This window comes from Alosa pseudoharengus, unplaced genomic scaffold (genome assembly GCF_046254945.1).
Source record: "Alosa pseudoharengus isolate Yale_2024_CS ecotype anadromous, Long Island Sound unplaced genomic scaffold, YU_APseudo_1.1 YU_APseudo_1.1_scf_9, whole genome shotgun sequence".
Taxonomy (NCBI): Eukaryota; Metazoa; Chordata; class Actinopteri; order Clupeiformes; family Clupeidae; genus Alosa; species Alosa pseudoharengus.
In genome coordinates, this window is record NW_027468881.1 from 2,927,526 (window position 1) to 2,944,407 (window position 16,882).

The window sequence follows — 16,882 nt, forward strand, 5'->3', positions numbered from 1 at the left end:
GAGGTCTATGGGGTCAGTCGCTAATGTGTCTGCTGTGTCCATTCAGAGTCCGTTTACGGACCCCTTATTAGATATTCTCTGGTCCATTTCTTTTAGCCTACTGCTACTGTCTATGTTGTTGACAGCAGTGTCAACGAACAGGAAACTAGTTTGCCGACTTCAAGTAAGCTAGTGCACAGAGCCCATGGAAACATTCACGGAAAGGAACGTTTAGAGTTGAACTTTGATAAAGTCGTTTTTAATCAGAATGCTGTGTGACATGTAAATGGGAATATTAACTATTCTACTCATGTAAAAAAACTCCATATTCGCAACATTGTCATATTCTGAATGTACATGTAAACGTACTCCTGATACTGACGGAAGTTCACAGATTGGTTCCGACTTTTATTTTGAAAAAAAAAAAAAAAAAAAATAGTGAATGGCGGCCATATTGAAATTTGAATTTATTGTCGCTGGCTACCTACACGTAGTTTGTGAGTCGCTAAACCGCAGACATTAAGTGACTAGATTAGGGGTTTCGAAAAAGCTTTGTAGAAATATTGCAAATTCACTAGAATTATTGCGTCTCCTTAAAAGCTGACCTAGGTCACAAAGATCGCGAAGTTAGTTAACGGTTAACTTGTGGACACTAGCAACCTGGCAGCTACTGTTAGCTTCCTCACTAGTTGGCACGTTATTGAACGTGACTGGTGATTAACGTAAACCTTAAACACTAAGTTAACGTTAAGTCACACTGCTAAGAAGAGTTTTAATCAGGAGTCATATTATTGTTAATAGTAATACGTGTCGTGAATGGTTACTCATACACATCAGACAGTGTGACGTTACTCAACGTTTGCACAAATTGTTGTTGCGTCACATAATCGAGTTTGGCCAGGTGGTGTGGGGCTCAAATCAAATCTGAGAAGTTTTGGAAACTGATCATTGCTGGAAAGGGTAACGGTAACGTAACGTTAAGTGGTTTTGTTAGTGTTAAGCGTTGTGAACTTCGTATTAACTCACATTAACGTTACCTTTATAACCTGCGCCGACTGAGTAGTCAGAGACTTTATAAGGACTTTGCATCAGCTTGATTAGCGCCAGTGATCACTGCTAAATCATTAGACATGTCATCATTTTCCGAGTCTGCGTTGGAGAAGAAGTTATCGGAGCTCAGTAACTCTCAACAGAGTGTCCAGACCTTGTCACTATGGATAATTCACCATCGCAAGCATTCATCTCTCATTGTACGAGTATGGCACAGAGAAATGAAGAAAGGTAACTAACGTGTGTTTGTATGACATGCAAACTGTTAGACTTCATAATGCAATATGTGGTGCAGTATGATGTTGCCAAGTTACAGAATTAAGGTAGTGTATTAACTGGGATTTTTAAGTTGTCTTCACACTTGGTCCGTTTAACCTGTGTAACCGGGGTGTGAATTCCCCCTTTCCCCCATTGGGCTTCATTCACATTTATTTTTGGTTGCAAACCCTGATCTCACTGTATACTGCATGTGACTTGCTTGGAGACTTGCTGGGTAACTGCAGCACATGCCAACAGACCACTTGGAGGTGCAAACAATATCGGATTTTTGGTTGATTCAACCATCAGTTAACTTCGAAACAGGCACTTTACTTTTGATAGACAATAGAAATACACCATAGGAGTGATTAACGACAAAACAAATCTAGACTGGAGTAAGTTAACATTTGACACCTCCAATATGTTTAGTGTTCTAAAGACATCAGTCCTTTATAGTTACCAAATTGAATATAAAACTAAACACAACAAAATACTTTTATAACCCTTGAGCCAGCTCCTTACTATGTGATCTCAATGGCGATGCAGTGTTTGTTTGCACCTCCACCAGCAGAGCCTACCTGGTTACCTCCCTCAAACACCCGTATGTTTGTGTGAAAGAATTAAAGGTGCTCTAAGCAATGTTGGGTAGGCCAATGTCACTTCTGTTGACTTTCAAACAAAATAGAGAGCTAGCTCGCTACTCTCTCCCCCTCCCATGCAATTGAAACTCTCCTTTGCACGCATCTCGTCGTTGATTGGCTGGAACAGTTTGTTGTGTTTTTATGGTCCAGGCTGGACCAAGTTGTTTTTTTGCCGTTTTCGGAGCCTGGGCTGTCCACAGGTTTTTTTTTTTTTTTACACTGTATTCAGGGCACAGGCAGCTAGCGGATGAGGTGATGTTTGCTGTATGTGACAAAAAATGTTATAGCTTAGAAACCGTGTAACATCACTTAGATCATCTTTAATTGTAGGCTATTTGTTGAATATTCAGGTTACCAATCAAAAGAAAAAACTCTGTTAAAGGTGCAGTCAGTGATTTTGCATGATGTTGCTTTTTTTTTATTTGTGTATTTAAATTTCTTACTAGACACTTTTGTCCAAAACAACATGAGCTTACATTATATTTTAATCAAGGACCAAACAAAACACTCCAGAGAGGTAGCTCACCCGCCCCTTCAGTATTCCCAGTAAAACTCCACATAGGCCTGTTACGATAACAAATTTTGCTGGACGATAAATTGTCTCAGAAATTATTGCGATAAGCGATAATATTGTCGTTCTGAGATAAATTTTTTTAAGCATCTCTTTAGCAATGAAGCGAACTATACTGTCTGTGAGTGTAATCCATTTCGCACTGTCCTGTTTGTACTTCGTTTGTCGACTAAACGCCCTAGTGACTGTGCTCTGTCGGGAAGAGGAAGACGGCCCACTTGTTGTTGTTTTTTTCCCCAACTGGGAAAACTGCAGTGGATGATTGTGTTTTAGATGCATTCGCATGTTTGTTGTGTTGCCGCTTTTAATTGCGACTGTTTTCCAACAAATGCGACACACCGACTCGCACACGTTCAGTGGTTCACCACGGGCATTCGGTTTAAATCCGAAATGCTCCCACACTGCAGCTGTTGCGTTTGGCTTAGAAACCAATTCCATCTTTTTTGTCTTTATTAGGCGTAGCCTACTCGAACTCGCAACTAGCTTTCTCTCTGCCTAGTGCCTACTGGTATACTTTTTACGCGGCCCTTTAGCTGCACTCTGTGGTAGGCTACGCCAGTAGTCCCGCCTCCCCACACACCATGCGACTGACAAGTGACTGACATGAGGGTTCACTCATCGTTACTCTAAAGACCCGAGAGAGAGACGAGGAAAACAAACAAGCATGCAAATGCCATTTATCGTGGCCAGAAAAATTATCGAGCTAATTTTAATTATCATGCGATTAATTGATTTATTGAATATTGCGACAGGCCTAACTCCACACAGTGTTTTTGTTTCAAGGACAGGCTGCCCCCAATTTGTTTGTTTCCAGCATCAGCTCAGGCCACCCCAGGTGGCACCCCAAAGTCCTAGGGCCTGTACTATGAAGCGGGGTTACTGGCTTATCTAGGTAACTTCGAGAGTAACTTGATCACGTGTGGCGTAACTTCCCTATTAACCCGTACTACGAAAGGTGGATAGGTTTTAACCGAGGTATGCTGCCATGGCAATTTACGCTGCATCTCAAACCTGCTCCAAGCAGGTTATGTTCTTGGTTAACCCGAGGTTTCCGTTAACCACACCCTTTATAAGTACCACCCCTCCACTAACAATTCGAGACAATGTCGGCGTAGGCCTTTGTCAGATGATCTAGGCAGAAGTCTCTAATGTCACCCGTCATGCCCTTACGTGGACATTCATGTATTCCATCTAATCGGCGATGCTGAACATGAATACTGTATGTCCAAAAATAAATCGGACATAGGCCTAGACTACAGTATGCTGAACATCTGAGCAAGAATAGCCTAAAAAAAATCGGACATAGCCTACAGTAGGCCTAAAAAATTAAAATCACCATTTTAACAAACTTGTTGAATTGAATGTCATATTACTGTACCCTGCACATAAAGGCTACGGGTCATTCCACGTCAGTTCAACCAGGGCCCACGCACTTAGGTCTCAAAAAATTTTGAAAAAATTACCAGGTGTACCTGTGTTACCCAGGAGACACACTGTAAAATTACTCTTATGTAAGATCAATACTTTCCAAGATCAGTGTTTCCCATACATTGACTAATCTGTGGCGGGGCGCCACACAATAAAAATCGGCCGCCACATATAAATATTTTATGTTTAATTTAATGTAATTTAATTTAGATTAAATATAACATCAAATCCTTGCATTGCCATTAAGCTGCACTTTTTACGCACGCAGCCTTTCCTTGCCCCGCCCCGCTCTCTCTCGTAGCTCGCTGCCCCTCCTCTGCATGGATTGTTGTTGCCACATAGAAGCATTGCATAGAAGACGTCTGGCTAAATTGGCTATTAAATCTGCTTAGCATTGTGACCATGCTGCACAAATTAGTTAAAAACTGCTGCATTGAAGTTAACTCTGCTAAGATCTTATCACAACATAGGCTACATTGAAGAGACTAAACTAAGTTAAGTTATGCAATCAAGCAGTATCCCAAAGCTAACGTTAGAATAGGCTACTGTTTGGATGTCGAATTTAGCATGCTTAGCCTACTTACAGCTGCTTGTGTCAATTCGTTGAAGGGCTCATTTTATTGACTCTGAATGTTTGCAAAATCCCGATGTAAATGGAAGTGGAAAAGTGTTATTTTAACTAATTAGAAAACGTTATGAATTGCATTCACACATCAGCAGCCTTTAAACTGTGTTACAATTGCAATTTGCAAGGTTCCCTCACGAACGTCTTGTGACAGGCACTCAATTAGACCTATACACTACCAAGACGATGCCCCCCCCCCACCCCCCCATTGTCCAAGTCAGCTACCGCCACAAATTGAATCCATTTCTGTGGGAAACACTGAAGATACAGCCAGTTTTTGTTCGGCCTCTTTTTTTTGTCAAAGTTCACAAGCCCACAGCGCAAGAACTAAACCATGTAGGAGGCTCAAATTTTGCATGCTGGTACATAAATAGGAATAGTATGTAGCAAAATTGTCACGTTTGGTCTGGATAATCCTGCATGGCCATAGCTGTCCCTCAAAGTTGATACACATTTTATTGGAGTTTTTGGCTGGGCTCTGTTTAAGCCTTCAGAAGACATATTTGTACTCAACATAGGCTCTTGATTTATTTTCCTTACTGAGATAAGTAGAAACACTCTCACAAAAAGCAATGAACAGAGGGTCTGAACAGCAGACCTCACAAGTCTGAAAATCATTTTGGTTATCATTTTCAGAGCACCCAAACACCTTGTGGGAATATACAAAGATTTTTTAAATATGTTTTTCTTTATTCTCCATGAACCCTTCTTTTTGAAAACACCAATTTGACTTGTCTTATGCAAATCTTTCTTTTTTATTTTCCACCCTGAACATGGGCAAAATGCCCCATTGACATCAATATGTTTTATATAGAGTCACCACACTGCCACCTGTGGTTGTATAGAGTAACCTTCCACAGTACCAGAATCCGACCGAATGCCTCCCTCAACCCCTTCCATAATCGGCCTTCCACTATTATTTGCGATGGCCAACTCCTCTGCTACTGTAAAACACTCTGGTGCCTTACAGTAGTGTTCAAAGACACCTTTTTCTTGTTAGCTGTAAAACAGAGGCCAAGTGAAGGCTATAAGCATACTAGGCCTACATGTTTTCATAATTAAGACATTAATGCAAGCTATAACTATATAAACCTACTATTCTGAATAATGTGTTTGTGTTTCATTTTCACCTGCTGCCATGTGTTTGGCAATGGTGTTGCATCTGAAATGTTCACAGGATTAGGCATACACTAAATCAGTCAATGGGGGCTACTTAAACATTCAATTATCCTATTACTGTAATCTATATGCCCACTTCTGAATTGTGTTGCATCTGTAGGCATTTCTATGAACTCAAAATAGGCAATTTAATTATTTCAACTCATTTCAGACATTCTGCAAGCTATTAATCCTCCGTAACACATATTTGAAGAACATGTGGAAATAAAACTTTACTTTTAGGCATTTAGGCTACCCGATCTGCAATACGTTGCCAACAGCCTTGCCTTGCTTTGTTCACTGCCGACGTATTTGATTTTTGTCGTAGAGTGGGTTTTAATTCCTCATAACTTGTCATAATAATTGTGCATTCCTCATCCGTAAAATAAGTTGATCGCGTCATTATTGAAAGTGGTGACTTGCGCATTTATGTGAACGCGCACAAACTCCAATTAGGTTAACCCCGGCTCAACAAATCAACTTCATAATCAGCCTCGTAGTACCGATTAACACCACTTAAGATAACCAGGTTTTGTCAACCCCGGTTTAACAAAGTAACCCTGGGTTACATCTGGGTAGGTTAAGCTCCCTTCGTAGTACAGGCCCCTAGTCTACAATTGGCCATTAACATGGTCTAAGGGGTGACCTTCCTTGCAGCGCTTGAAGTGCCAGGCGTCACAAATATCAGTGGCAAACACTTTGCCTTTTTAGGCTACATGGCTATTGTTTTTAGCTTGTGAGTTTACTGTTGGCCCACAGGCTATTGTGGTAACACGCAAAGATATCTATTTACCTATCGCATCTGCCAGTGCCTATTTTACTTATCACACACACAAGTCGCGTCTGTTGAATCACGTCATGTAGGCAAATATTTCTACCTGCCTATTTTACCTAGCCTACCCAGCCGACATTTGCTAGGTCATTCAGTGTTGCCAACTTAGTGACTTTGTCGCTATATTTATTTTTCAGACCCCCCAAGCGACTTTTTTTGTAAAAAGCGACTAGCGACAAATCCAGGTACTTTTTCTGGCGTTCTTGGAGACTTTTGGAGACTCTGATGTGATGCCATGTAATGTCCCTTTTTACTCTTCTGAGTAAGCAGTGAGTTTGGCTGTGCTGTGTGAGAGGCTCATGCCTGTTTCGTTTGTGAATTACATTGAGTTTGCCCAAAGCATTGCCTCATGATTATAAAAGTAATAACTGACCTATGTAGTAGCCCATGTTATTACACATAATGTTCTATAGATCTAACAGCTCATACAACGTTATTGGAAGGTGCAGCAACTTCAGGTGAGATTACAACCAGAGTCAGGAGAGCAATGACATGATGACCGGGAAGCAGGGACACACTTGCCAGCATCGTTGAACAACCACATTGAACAAAGGAAAGTAGGCTACAACTTCTTTCACAAGCAGATAGTTCAAAATCAAGCATACAAGTTAGAAAAACCTATAGCATTCGTTTAGGCAATGCCTCAATGTTGTTAATGCAGGACAGACTGTCGGCTGAGGGGGAAAAAAATCTGTCGGTCTGTCTGAGTGACATTAAGCCTAAATATAGGCTATCCAAAATATAGCCATTGTCATAAGGTTAAATTGTGCAAATAAAGCAGTGCAAAGCAGGTGGACCTGTTGGGAATAGGTTGGAAATGACTGGTTTCAGCCACTTGATGCTCATAGGCTATGTACCAATTAATATACATATTAAATTAAATATATTTATATTAAAAAAAAGCAAACAGGGAATTAAAGGGCCATAACTGTTTTTTTTTTTTTTTGGGGGGGGGGGGGGGCGCGACATGACCTGGTGACGTAATTGATATGCAAATTATTGTGTGACGTGATCTAGCGACATTTAGGTACTTTTGGAGCTGGCTTTAGCTACTTTCCATTTGGAATAGTAGAGGTCATTAAGTATTAACTGCAGGTTAGGCCTACATTTGTAAAAGCGTTTAATGACAATACTGTCCTAATGTAATGTTAAGGCAACTTTTCATTTATGGTTCATCAAGCTCACTCACTATAAACACTCGTCGCATCTAGGCTAGCCTACTAGGTTGCGATATGAATTCTGATGACCATTCAACCAGTCAAGCATTTGTTGTAAAATGTTGAAATTGTGGGAAGTTTACATAGCGTATGTTTCTTTCGCCCCCCATGTTTTGTTCGTCCCGAACAGGAGGGGGTAGGGCTGGGACAACGCGTCGACGTAATCGATGACGTCGACGCAAAAAATACGTCGACGCAAAATATGAGCGTCGATTCGTCAAGCATAACCAAGGGGGCAGGCGAATTCCCGGAAGTAGAAGCATCGATGTAGCGGTGGTTATCAACTCTCTGCTAACCCCATAGAACGCCCATCCATTTAGGATTTTTTTGAACTCCCATAACTTCATATATCATGTGCCGATATTTTAGCTTCTGTGTTATCTACATAAACAATAAAAGGCAAAACAAGACTCGACTACCTCGTACGTAACGTTAGGTTCCCGTAAGAAGAATGTTTAGCATGTCCGGTTGAAGGGAAGCTAACGCACTGAAAGGAGATAACCGTATTGTTTGGATAAGAAGCGTAGTCCAGCCAGCACGGAAACTCGTGAACAAAGCTATGTAGCCTACAATAGCATTGTAGCCTATGTTAAGGTAAAGCATAGAGGCAAGTAAACCTAATGGAAAAACAGTAGTTTTACCGTTAGGTAGTCTAACGATAATCATTTCAGAGGTTTTCGATGGATTGACGTAGGTCAGAAAAGTGGAAAGAAGATTAGCCTCAAGGCTATAACTTTTTTGTTTTGTTTTATCATGACTGTTTTTGAAGATGATCATGTGTGTTAGTTTCAACATTAACACGACTTGATATCACTTGTGAGGATGATATTAATAATAATACATAAATAAATGTTTAACTTTGATGACTTTGAAGGCGAAGGAAGTGTGAGAAGAATTTCTGTGTAGCCCATCTATCATATGAGTTACAAGATTCAGTTCGATGGCTAACGTCACGAAGTTAAGTGCGAGTCTGCGCAGTACTGGGGGACCAACTGAAAAATGACTCAGTACCCTCCCATTGAGAATGACGGAATCTGTTCGTCCATTTCTTTTACTGTCTATGAGCATAACATGTGCTGCTAAATATTTTTAATTTTACACCTTCAGTGTTTTCCATACGTTGACTAATCTGTGGCTGGGCACCACAAAATCAAAACCGGCCACCACACATTGATGTTCTATGTTGTAGGCATACTATTTAAATTAAAGATAAGATCATTTCATTGAGCTGCACTTTTTACTCACACAACCATTCCTTCGCCCCGCCCGCTCTCTCTCGTAACGAGCCCGCTGCTCCTCCTTTGCATGTGCATTTAACAAATTATTCACGATTGGTGAAGGATTGTTGTTGCCACATAGAAGCACTGCATAGAACACAGTGGGCTAAATTGCTATTAAATCCGCTTAGCATCGTGACCATGCTGTGCAAATTTGTTCAAAACTGCAGCATTGAAGTTAAGGTAAACTCTGCTAAGGTCTTATCACAACATAGTACATTGAGGAGACTAAACTAAGTTAAGTTACAGTATGCAATCAAGCAGTATCTCAAAGCTAACGTAAGAATACTGTTTGGATGTCAAGTTTAGCATGCTTACTTGCAGCTGCTTGTATTTGTTACTCAGGCTCATTTTATTGACTCTGAATGTTTGCAAAATCCCGATATAAATGGAAAAGTGTTTTCCAAGACACAAAAGTGCTTGTCCAAAGGAGAAGTACGAACCATTATTTGAACTAACTACGTTATGAATTGCATCCACACATCAGCAGCCTTTTAACTGTGTTAATGTTAATTGCAAGGATTCTCACACGAACGTCTTAAAATGACAGGCACTCAATTAGACATACACTACTGAACTTTATTGAATGCTACCTCTGACTAAGAATGCATTACTTTGCACTTGTATAGTCTTTTATTTTGGAATCTTAAGAGCAATAAACATATATTGCAATGTTAAAGAATGTTTTTTCATTCAGATATGTAAATAAACATGTATAAGTTGCTATTAGTGAATTAATTGGGATATAATCGATAATAGAATCGAATCGAAATCGAATCGGACTGAAAAAATGAATCGTTAGATTAATCGATGCATCGAAAAAATAATCGCTAGATTAATCGTTTAAAAAATAATCGTTTATCCCAGCCCTAGGAGGGGGTAAATGAAACATTTAGCATGTTCCACTTTTGCTTAAATAATTCCTGAACGGTTTTGTTCAGAGCTGAAAATGCAACTGTATTTGACAAAAGACAGATGGAGGTTAATTGCTAGTGACAAATTATTAACTTTCAATGTGGTACGATCTCTTTGAAAATAACGTTGAATTAAAGAGTATTTCAATCGTCCTAGCTGTCCCCTATGTCCCATATCCATATCCATATTCGCACCTCTAAGCTTATGTCTTGCCACTCTGTTTTGAGGGACAAGGGCTAGGTGAAAGGGAAGGGGAAGAATGAGAAATGGGATAATGGCCTTAGGGTCTGTAGCATTATGAATGTAACGTTATGCTTCCATAGACACTACCTCATTGGTAGATAGCTGGCTTAACCAGCAAGTCAGTTTTTAAAGACATTAGGCAAAAGTTTCAATCAAGGTTAGTCTTTAATTTGTGTTTGTATTTCCTTCCTGTTTCATGCAAAAATATTTGAAGCATTTAGTTGAGAAGTGTTTGTTGATTTTGGATGACTTTGCCAACTCAAAAAAAAAAAAGCAAGTCAAAAACAGCTACAAAAATAGATGGCTATAGATAAGCTTAGTATAAGTTAATGTGGGGGAAATGGATGAGTATATTTTCATATCTTCATTTAATAGAATAGAATATATTTTAATGTCCCCATGATGGATTTTTTAGCATAGCATAACCCAGTGATAGACAACTTAGATAATTAACTTTAATATGCTTGTTTATTTGTATTTGGGTAGATGACAAATAGCAGAATTCAGACTGTCCATGTGTCACAAACTTATAAAAAATGGCAATTGTTAAGAATTGATATGGAAATGTTGTAGGTCTGGTAGGTTCAAGTTCTGTCATATTAAATTTATTGGATTTGTATTTAACTTTTGACTTAAAATAATCATCCAAACATAAAAAATGTCATATGGTGTGACTGTCCACCATGTGTGCGAACTTCCTAAAAAGTGCGTATATCCATAAAAAGTATAATTACTTTAAAGTTTTACCATGCATATAAAATAATTGGATGTTTTTTACAACCACAGAAAGTTTTGATGTTCATGCATGCTGTCCAACTAAGTTATAATCAAATATATTTTGTCCATAAAATGGTTGTCATATGGCGTGACACTATATTGTATATTTTGACCGGGCATTCATTTGGACATTATTATTGTGAAGAGGACCCTGCTTAACCAGGAAGTAACAATAGAATGTCAGGAGTAATTGGCATGGTCAAGAGGGGAGTTCTGCTTTTTAGATTTTTATATAAAAAGCTTTGAATTGGACATCATCATGGCCAAATTTTAGTGTCTTATGGTGTAGTGTTGTCACGATACCAAAATTATGACTTCGATACGATACCTGTCATAAATATCACGATGCTCGATACTAAAACGATACTACGGCGAAATCCTAAGATATCTGGAGAAGAAAGGACTCATACCTCCTCCAAGTGTATTGAGTCATTTGTGTTGAATTTGGTGCACTTTTGTAGTGTGTAGGTCAATTCTGGGTTCTAAACTTCTAAACTTCTAAACTTCCTACATAATGATTATTTTTTTATAGTCAGTAAAATAGTAGGCCTAATTTCTGTGATTAAGTCCTTTATTGTTTGTTATAGTTAATTTACATTGTGTTGTGTTTTGGCAATAAAGTAGCTTTAAATAGCCAAACTAGGCTAGATCAAGGTCAGTGTTCAAATTACTGCATGCAAATCACTGAATGCTATGCAGAGGGGCCTAATCTTTAGGCCATCTAATGTACTGTATAGGCTACCCTAGGCCTTCCCGTGTTCATGGGATTTCTTTGACAGTTGCAAAGGGGAAAATGTGAGGATAGTCTTCTTTGCGCCCAGTGTACAAGTACGACGTTCCAACCACTCAGGTCTTCGTCAGATAGGCCTACACCATTACCTGTTGCAATATATCTGTGTGCATTACTACATTACGTCTATTTCTTTGATAACATGATTTGCTAGCACGTACTGTAACAATACGCCGCTATTATTATTAGGACTCAACACGCTTTGGTGGTATTATGCTGTGGGCTTTAATTAGCGCATTTCGGGTAGCCTATCCTACATCTGGGCAATAATTATTGAACAAATTGCAGTCTACATGCCATGACAAATATTACCAGTAGTAGGCTACTGACCGAACATGAAATAGATCGTTTACAAGTTATGGTAATGTTATTCTGGCGTGAACATTGCGCTTTCATCACGTTAGCACCCTATGATTACAGCTCGTTATGTCTCGTCAAAATGATTACAGCTCGTTATGTCTCGTCAAAATTCATTGATGAAGGAAGGTTCGCTTTATCCCAGAGAACCATACTCGTTTCACTTAGGCTAGACTAAAACATAAGAGAAGAACTTGGCACTAACCATGTAGTCGTGTTTTCTATAGCATATTCGTTAACCTGTCGTTCTTTGAACTCTTTAAAAATGTTGGGATATGTCTGCGAGGTGTTTTGCCAAGTTCCATGCGTAGCCTACTGCTTTTTAATGACTTTGTGTACCTGATGGCTTGCCTTAATTCGCGATGTATCCGAAATAGTTGTAGATTTCACTGCACCTTTTGTTTTATCCACAAGGCCTAGAACTGTCGGCAAAGAACTATGACGTTGGCTGCGCACTCACTCACTCAGAGCTGCCTGCTTGACACGCCCACTTGCCTAGATGCGTGAAAGGAGCAGTGAGAACAGCAGTTCACACAGACACAGAACATTATTATTTTAATAAAGTATCGATTCTAAAAACGTCTGAAATCGTATCGTTTTTTGCGTGAAGGCATCACGATACCTTTTTAGTATCGATACACCGTGCAACACTATTATGGTGTGACATCATTTGCCTAAAAAGTAGCTTTTTTTTCACAAATATTCTTCATGAATTCTTAAAAAGCACTGCTGCCAAATGGTCAGTTGCATGCTAAATGATAGTTAGCTGTATTTAACTGTCTAGAAAATTAGCTTAACTGTCAAAATGTCATATAGTGTGATGCTGCATCATATGGTGTGACAGCTTTTTTCACACAAAAAAAGTCACACTATATGACATTTCTGTCACACCCTATGACCAAATTGCATTTTTACATAAAAGTTCTTGTAAAAACATGTTTTAAATTCAGATATTATATGTTTTTTTGTTAAATCTGTGATAATTGGGAAAAAATGTATCTGTACAATTCATATTTCTCATACTTTTTTCTTTTATGTTACCATGCGATGTAAGTTTAAAAAATAAATACTAAACTTTCATCTATTTTGCTGTTACACGCATACACCATTCATACAGTGACTTCAAAATTCATTGTTAATGATTTTATAGTCATTAAAAACCCTGTTTTGCTCTGACACATGGTGGAGTGGTGCAGTTCATCGTATGACGTGACACCATGTCATTTGGTGTGACATTAAATAATGTCACAAAAAAAGACTTTATAATTGAAAAATCATTAAAACATCAATAGCACACAAAGGAAATGGTATCTGCAAGAACCTCAAGAATTTTGAGTTCTTACTAGAAATATCAGAATAAAGCTAAAATATCTGGTTACACTTAGGAGCATTCTCCACCTTGACAAAATAACTTGTTAAATGTTAGGTTTTTCTTCTAAATAGTCACAAGGAAATGTTGCATATCAAAGCAAACATGATTAAAATGTACAGTGACATAAATTAAAGTAGAAAAAAGTATCTAATTTTCATTTTATTTCAAATTATTTTCACGTCACACCATATGACAATTTTAGGCACTAACATGACAAATTCACATATAAATATATATTTCACATTTTTTTTTTTTTTTAAATGTATATTAGTCAAGTTTAGAGAGCAGCAACACATATAAACACTTTTTAGGGATGATATTTGAAGTTTTTTAAAATTCCTTTTTTCAGGCTTATTTGTCATCCACCCACTTGCATTTTATTCAAATACAAATACATTTTATGTGAGTATGCTATTTGTCCTTTTTTGTCCTTCAATTTATGAGTATGGTGTTTGGTGCATGGTTTTCCTAATGTATTTGTGCTAATTTAAAGGTGCAATTTGTAGGATTGTTACCGAACGTTCTGTAAGCCAAAATCAAAACACTGGTGAACGTTCTCAAGACTACCAGACGCGAGCCTCTTCTGGGTTGCCAGATGTAATGAAGACTTAGCTAACGTTAGTTGACCTGCAGCTGCTTTAAAGGAACACGCCACCCAAAATCAGTAGTAATATATGTTCTTACCTTAACTTTCACGCGTTGAGTCATACCTCTCCCGCGCCGGTAGGTGCACTCAAACGCTCTGTCGCGCAGCGCGAATGTGTTAGCATGTTGCTATGCTAGCGGGCTCTGCCGTGGCCGTAGAGAGAGGAACATAGCAGTAATCAAACACCTCCACATTTTCCCTACTTAAATACAGTTGCACGAGTAGTTGATAAAAATGTGTACGTCACACAACATGAAACGTGGCGATTTTCCAAGCGAATAAACAGGAGAACTACAATGTGTGGCGCAATAGCACTTGGGAGTACTTCAACCTAGCGTGGTAATATTATTAACACCTAATTGTAGATCCTATCCACCACAGAGTTTAGAATCCATGCTGGATCGACCCTCAGCCTCTCCCTCCCCTCTGAGCGAGAGAGAGGCACACACACTAGAGATGCGCTGATGGGCTATTATTTCAACCATAACTGCATAGCAAAACTTATCATCCATCAGCCATCCATCAGCACCAAAGTTTGTTGACCAATTTTCAAAACTGCACCCGCCCATCCATTGGTTGTTTTAATGTAGGCTATATGGGTGATGCAGCGCTGCTGACGTGAGGCTAGAAAGCCCTTGCCTGTTCTAGAAAGACTGATCTAATGCAGCAAATATATTAAAAGGCTGAAGTCGTACATTGGCTAGGCCTATCCCCAGAATATCAGCAGCAAACTCAGTCTCTGTCGCGCAAAACAGTCTCCAAATAAAACGCACATCGGCCTGTTGCCTATTCTGCCATGCAGCTTGTGACAATATATCGTCCAAAATGCTTGATTGCATTGCATTCTCCACATTTTTAGCTACATTTTCATGTACCACATCAGCATTTTTGTTCAGTGAATCTTTTGTAAATTGCTTTACAATTACCGTCGGGCCCTTGTCAGCAGACTTCGGCTTGCCTCTTGCCACTATTCACTCCTTGTCTTTCGATGTCATTTCTGAGTCATCTACAGATGTTTACCCACATTCACCTCAATGGGGCATTTTGCCCATGTTCAGGGTGGAAAATAAAAAAAGATTTGCATAAGACAAGTCAAATTGGTGTTTTCAAAAAGAAGGGATCATGGAGAATAAAGAAAAACATATTTAAAAAATCTTTGTATATTCCCACAAGGTGTTTGGGTGCTCTGAAAATGATAACCAAAATTATTTTCAGACTTGTGAGGTCTGCTGTTCAGACCCGGAAGGGATTTGTTTTCTGTTCATTGCTTTTTGTGAGAGTGTTTCTACTTATCTCAGTAAGGAAAATAAATCAAGAGCCTATGTTGAGTACAATTATGTCTTCTGAAGGCTTAAACAGAGCCCAGCCAAAAACTCCAATAAAATGTGTATCAACTTTGAGGGACAGCTATGGCCATGCAGGATTATCCAGACCAAACGTGACAATTTTGCTACATACTATTCCTATTTATGTACCAGCATGTAAAATTTGAGCCTCCTACATGGTTTAGTTCTTGCGCTGTGGGCTTGTGAACTTTGACAAAAAAAAGAGGCCGAACAAAATCGACACCCCCCTCCCCCTGTAAAACTGGCTGTATCTTGGAAAGTATTGATCTTACATAAGAGTAATTTTACAGTGTGTCTCCTGGGTAACATAGGTACACCTGGTAATTTTTTCAGAATTTTTTGAGACCTAAGTGCATGGGCCCTGGTTGAACTGACGTGGAATGACCCACTAACAAGTTGAAGACAATCTTTCTGGGATCAAGTGTTGACGTGACCTGAGCTAGCAGGATAGTTACCAAGGAGCTCTTTCCAGATGTAAACGTTTGCCATGGTTGCGTAGCCTATTAGCGTAAGCGCAAAGTGGTTCTCTTTCTCTCTTTGCGTGTGCGTGTGCGTGTGTGTGCGTGTGTGTGCATGTGTGTGCGTGTGTGCATGCATGAGGATATGTTCAATTCAACTCGGTAGTTGATCCGTCTGGTCAATAGCACCGCATTCACACCACTTCATGATTAGATTAACATCATCAGACAGGCTGTAAAAGTGTATGCGGGAATTTCTCGCATTATGATGGCTAGAGTTGCGGGACTTGAACAAATTATGCGCAATACCCGCAATCCCGCAGTGAAATTTAGGCCCTGTGTCCGGTCAATGCATGTCTGCTTTAGCCTATTGTTGACAGCAGGGTTTTTTTACGATTTAAAATGATACTTTCTAGATTGTAATGGGCCATGTTGAAGAGCAGATGTCCGTTATTGTTCGTGCAAATATAAACTGATTCATGTCCCTTGCATTTTGCAACTGTGAGGTCCATGGTAGGCGCCTGACAGAAATATTGTTTCATTTTGCGAGTGATATCCACGTTCTGGCGGTGTTCTAAATGTGCACAGAAGGAGTTCCTAAGCTATATAAGGTATAAGCTAGGTCTATTACACAACATAAATTGTCACTATGCTGGCGACCCAAATAAAATTTCCTACGACCCACCTTTTGGGAACCAATGCTTTAGACAACATAGGGAACGAAACGGGAGTGGGACGGGATTCGGGAGCTTTTCTCTCGGGATTTTGCAGGACAGGATTTTTTTGGGGGGGGCAGTCACGTGATCGGGATATGACTGGAGTATTTGTGTGGGCTCGGGATGGGAAGGGAGTGAAAATTGATTCCTGTGTCATCCTCTAACTCACGACCACAAAAAGGCCATGTCACGTCAACCACCCAGCTACATAATTTCCTCTTGACAT

General features: G+C 39.4%; 1 protein-coding gene across 1 annotated transcript in view; it reads left to right on the plus strand.

Annotated features, from left to right (window-relative positions):
• The window catches only part of rprd1b (regulation of nuclear pre-mRNA domain containing 1B), a 39,206-nt gene continuing 22,324 nt past the window's right edge, over nt 1–16,882 (plus strand). The window contains exon 1 of the mRNA XM_076277200.1: nt 1–1,260. Within this exon, the coding sequence (XP_076133315.1) occupies nt 1,110–1,260 (151 nt within the window). The 5' untranslated portion in view covers nt 1–1,109. The remainder of the gene's footprint in view (nt 1,261–16,882) is intronic.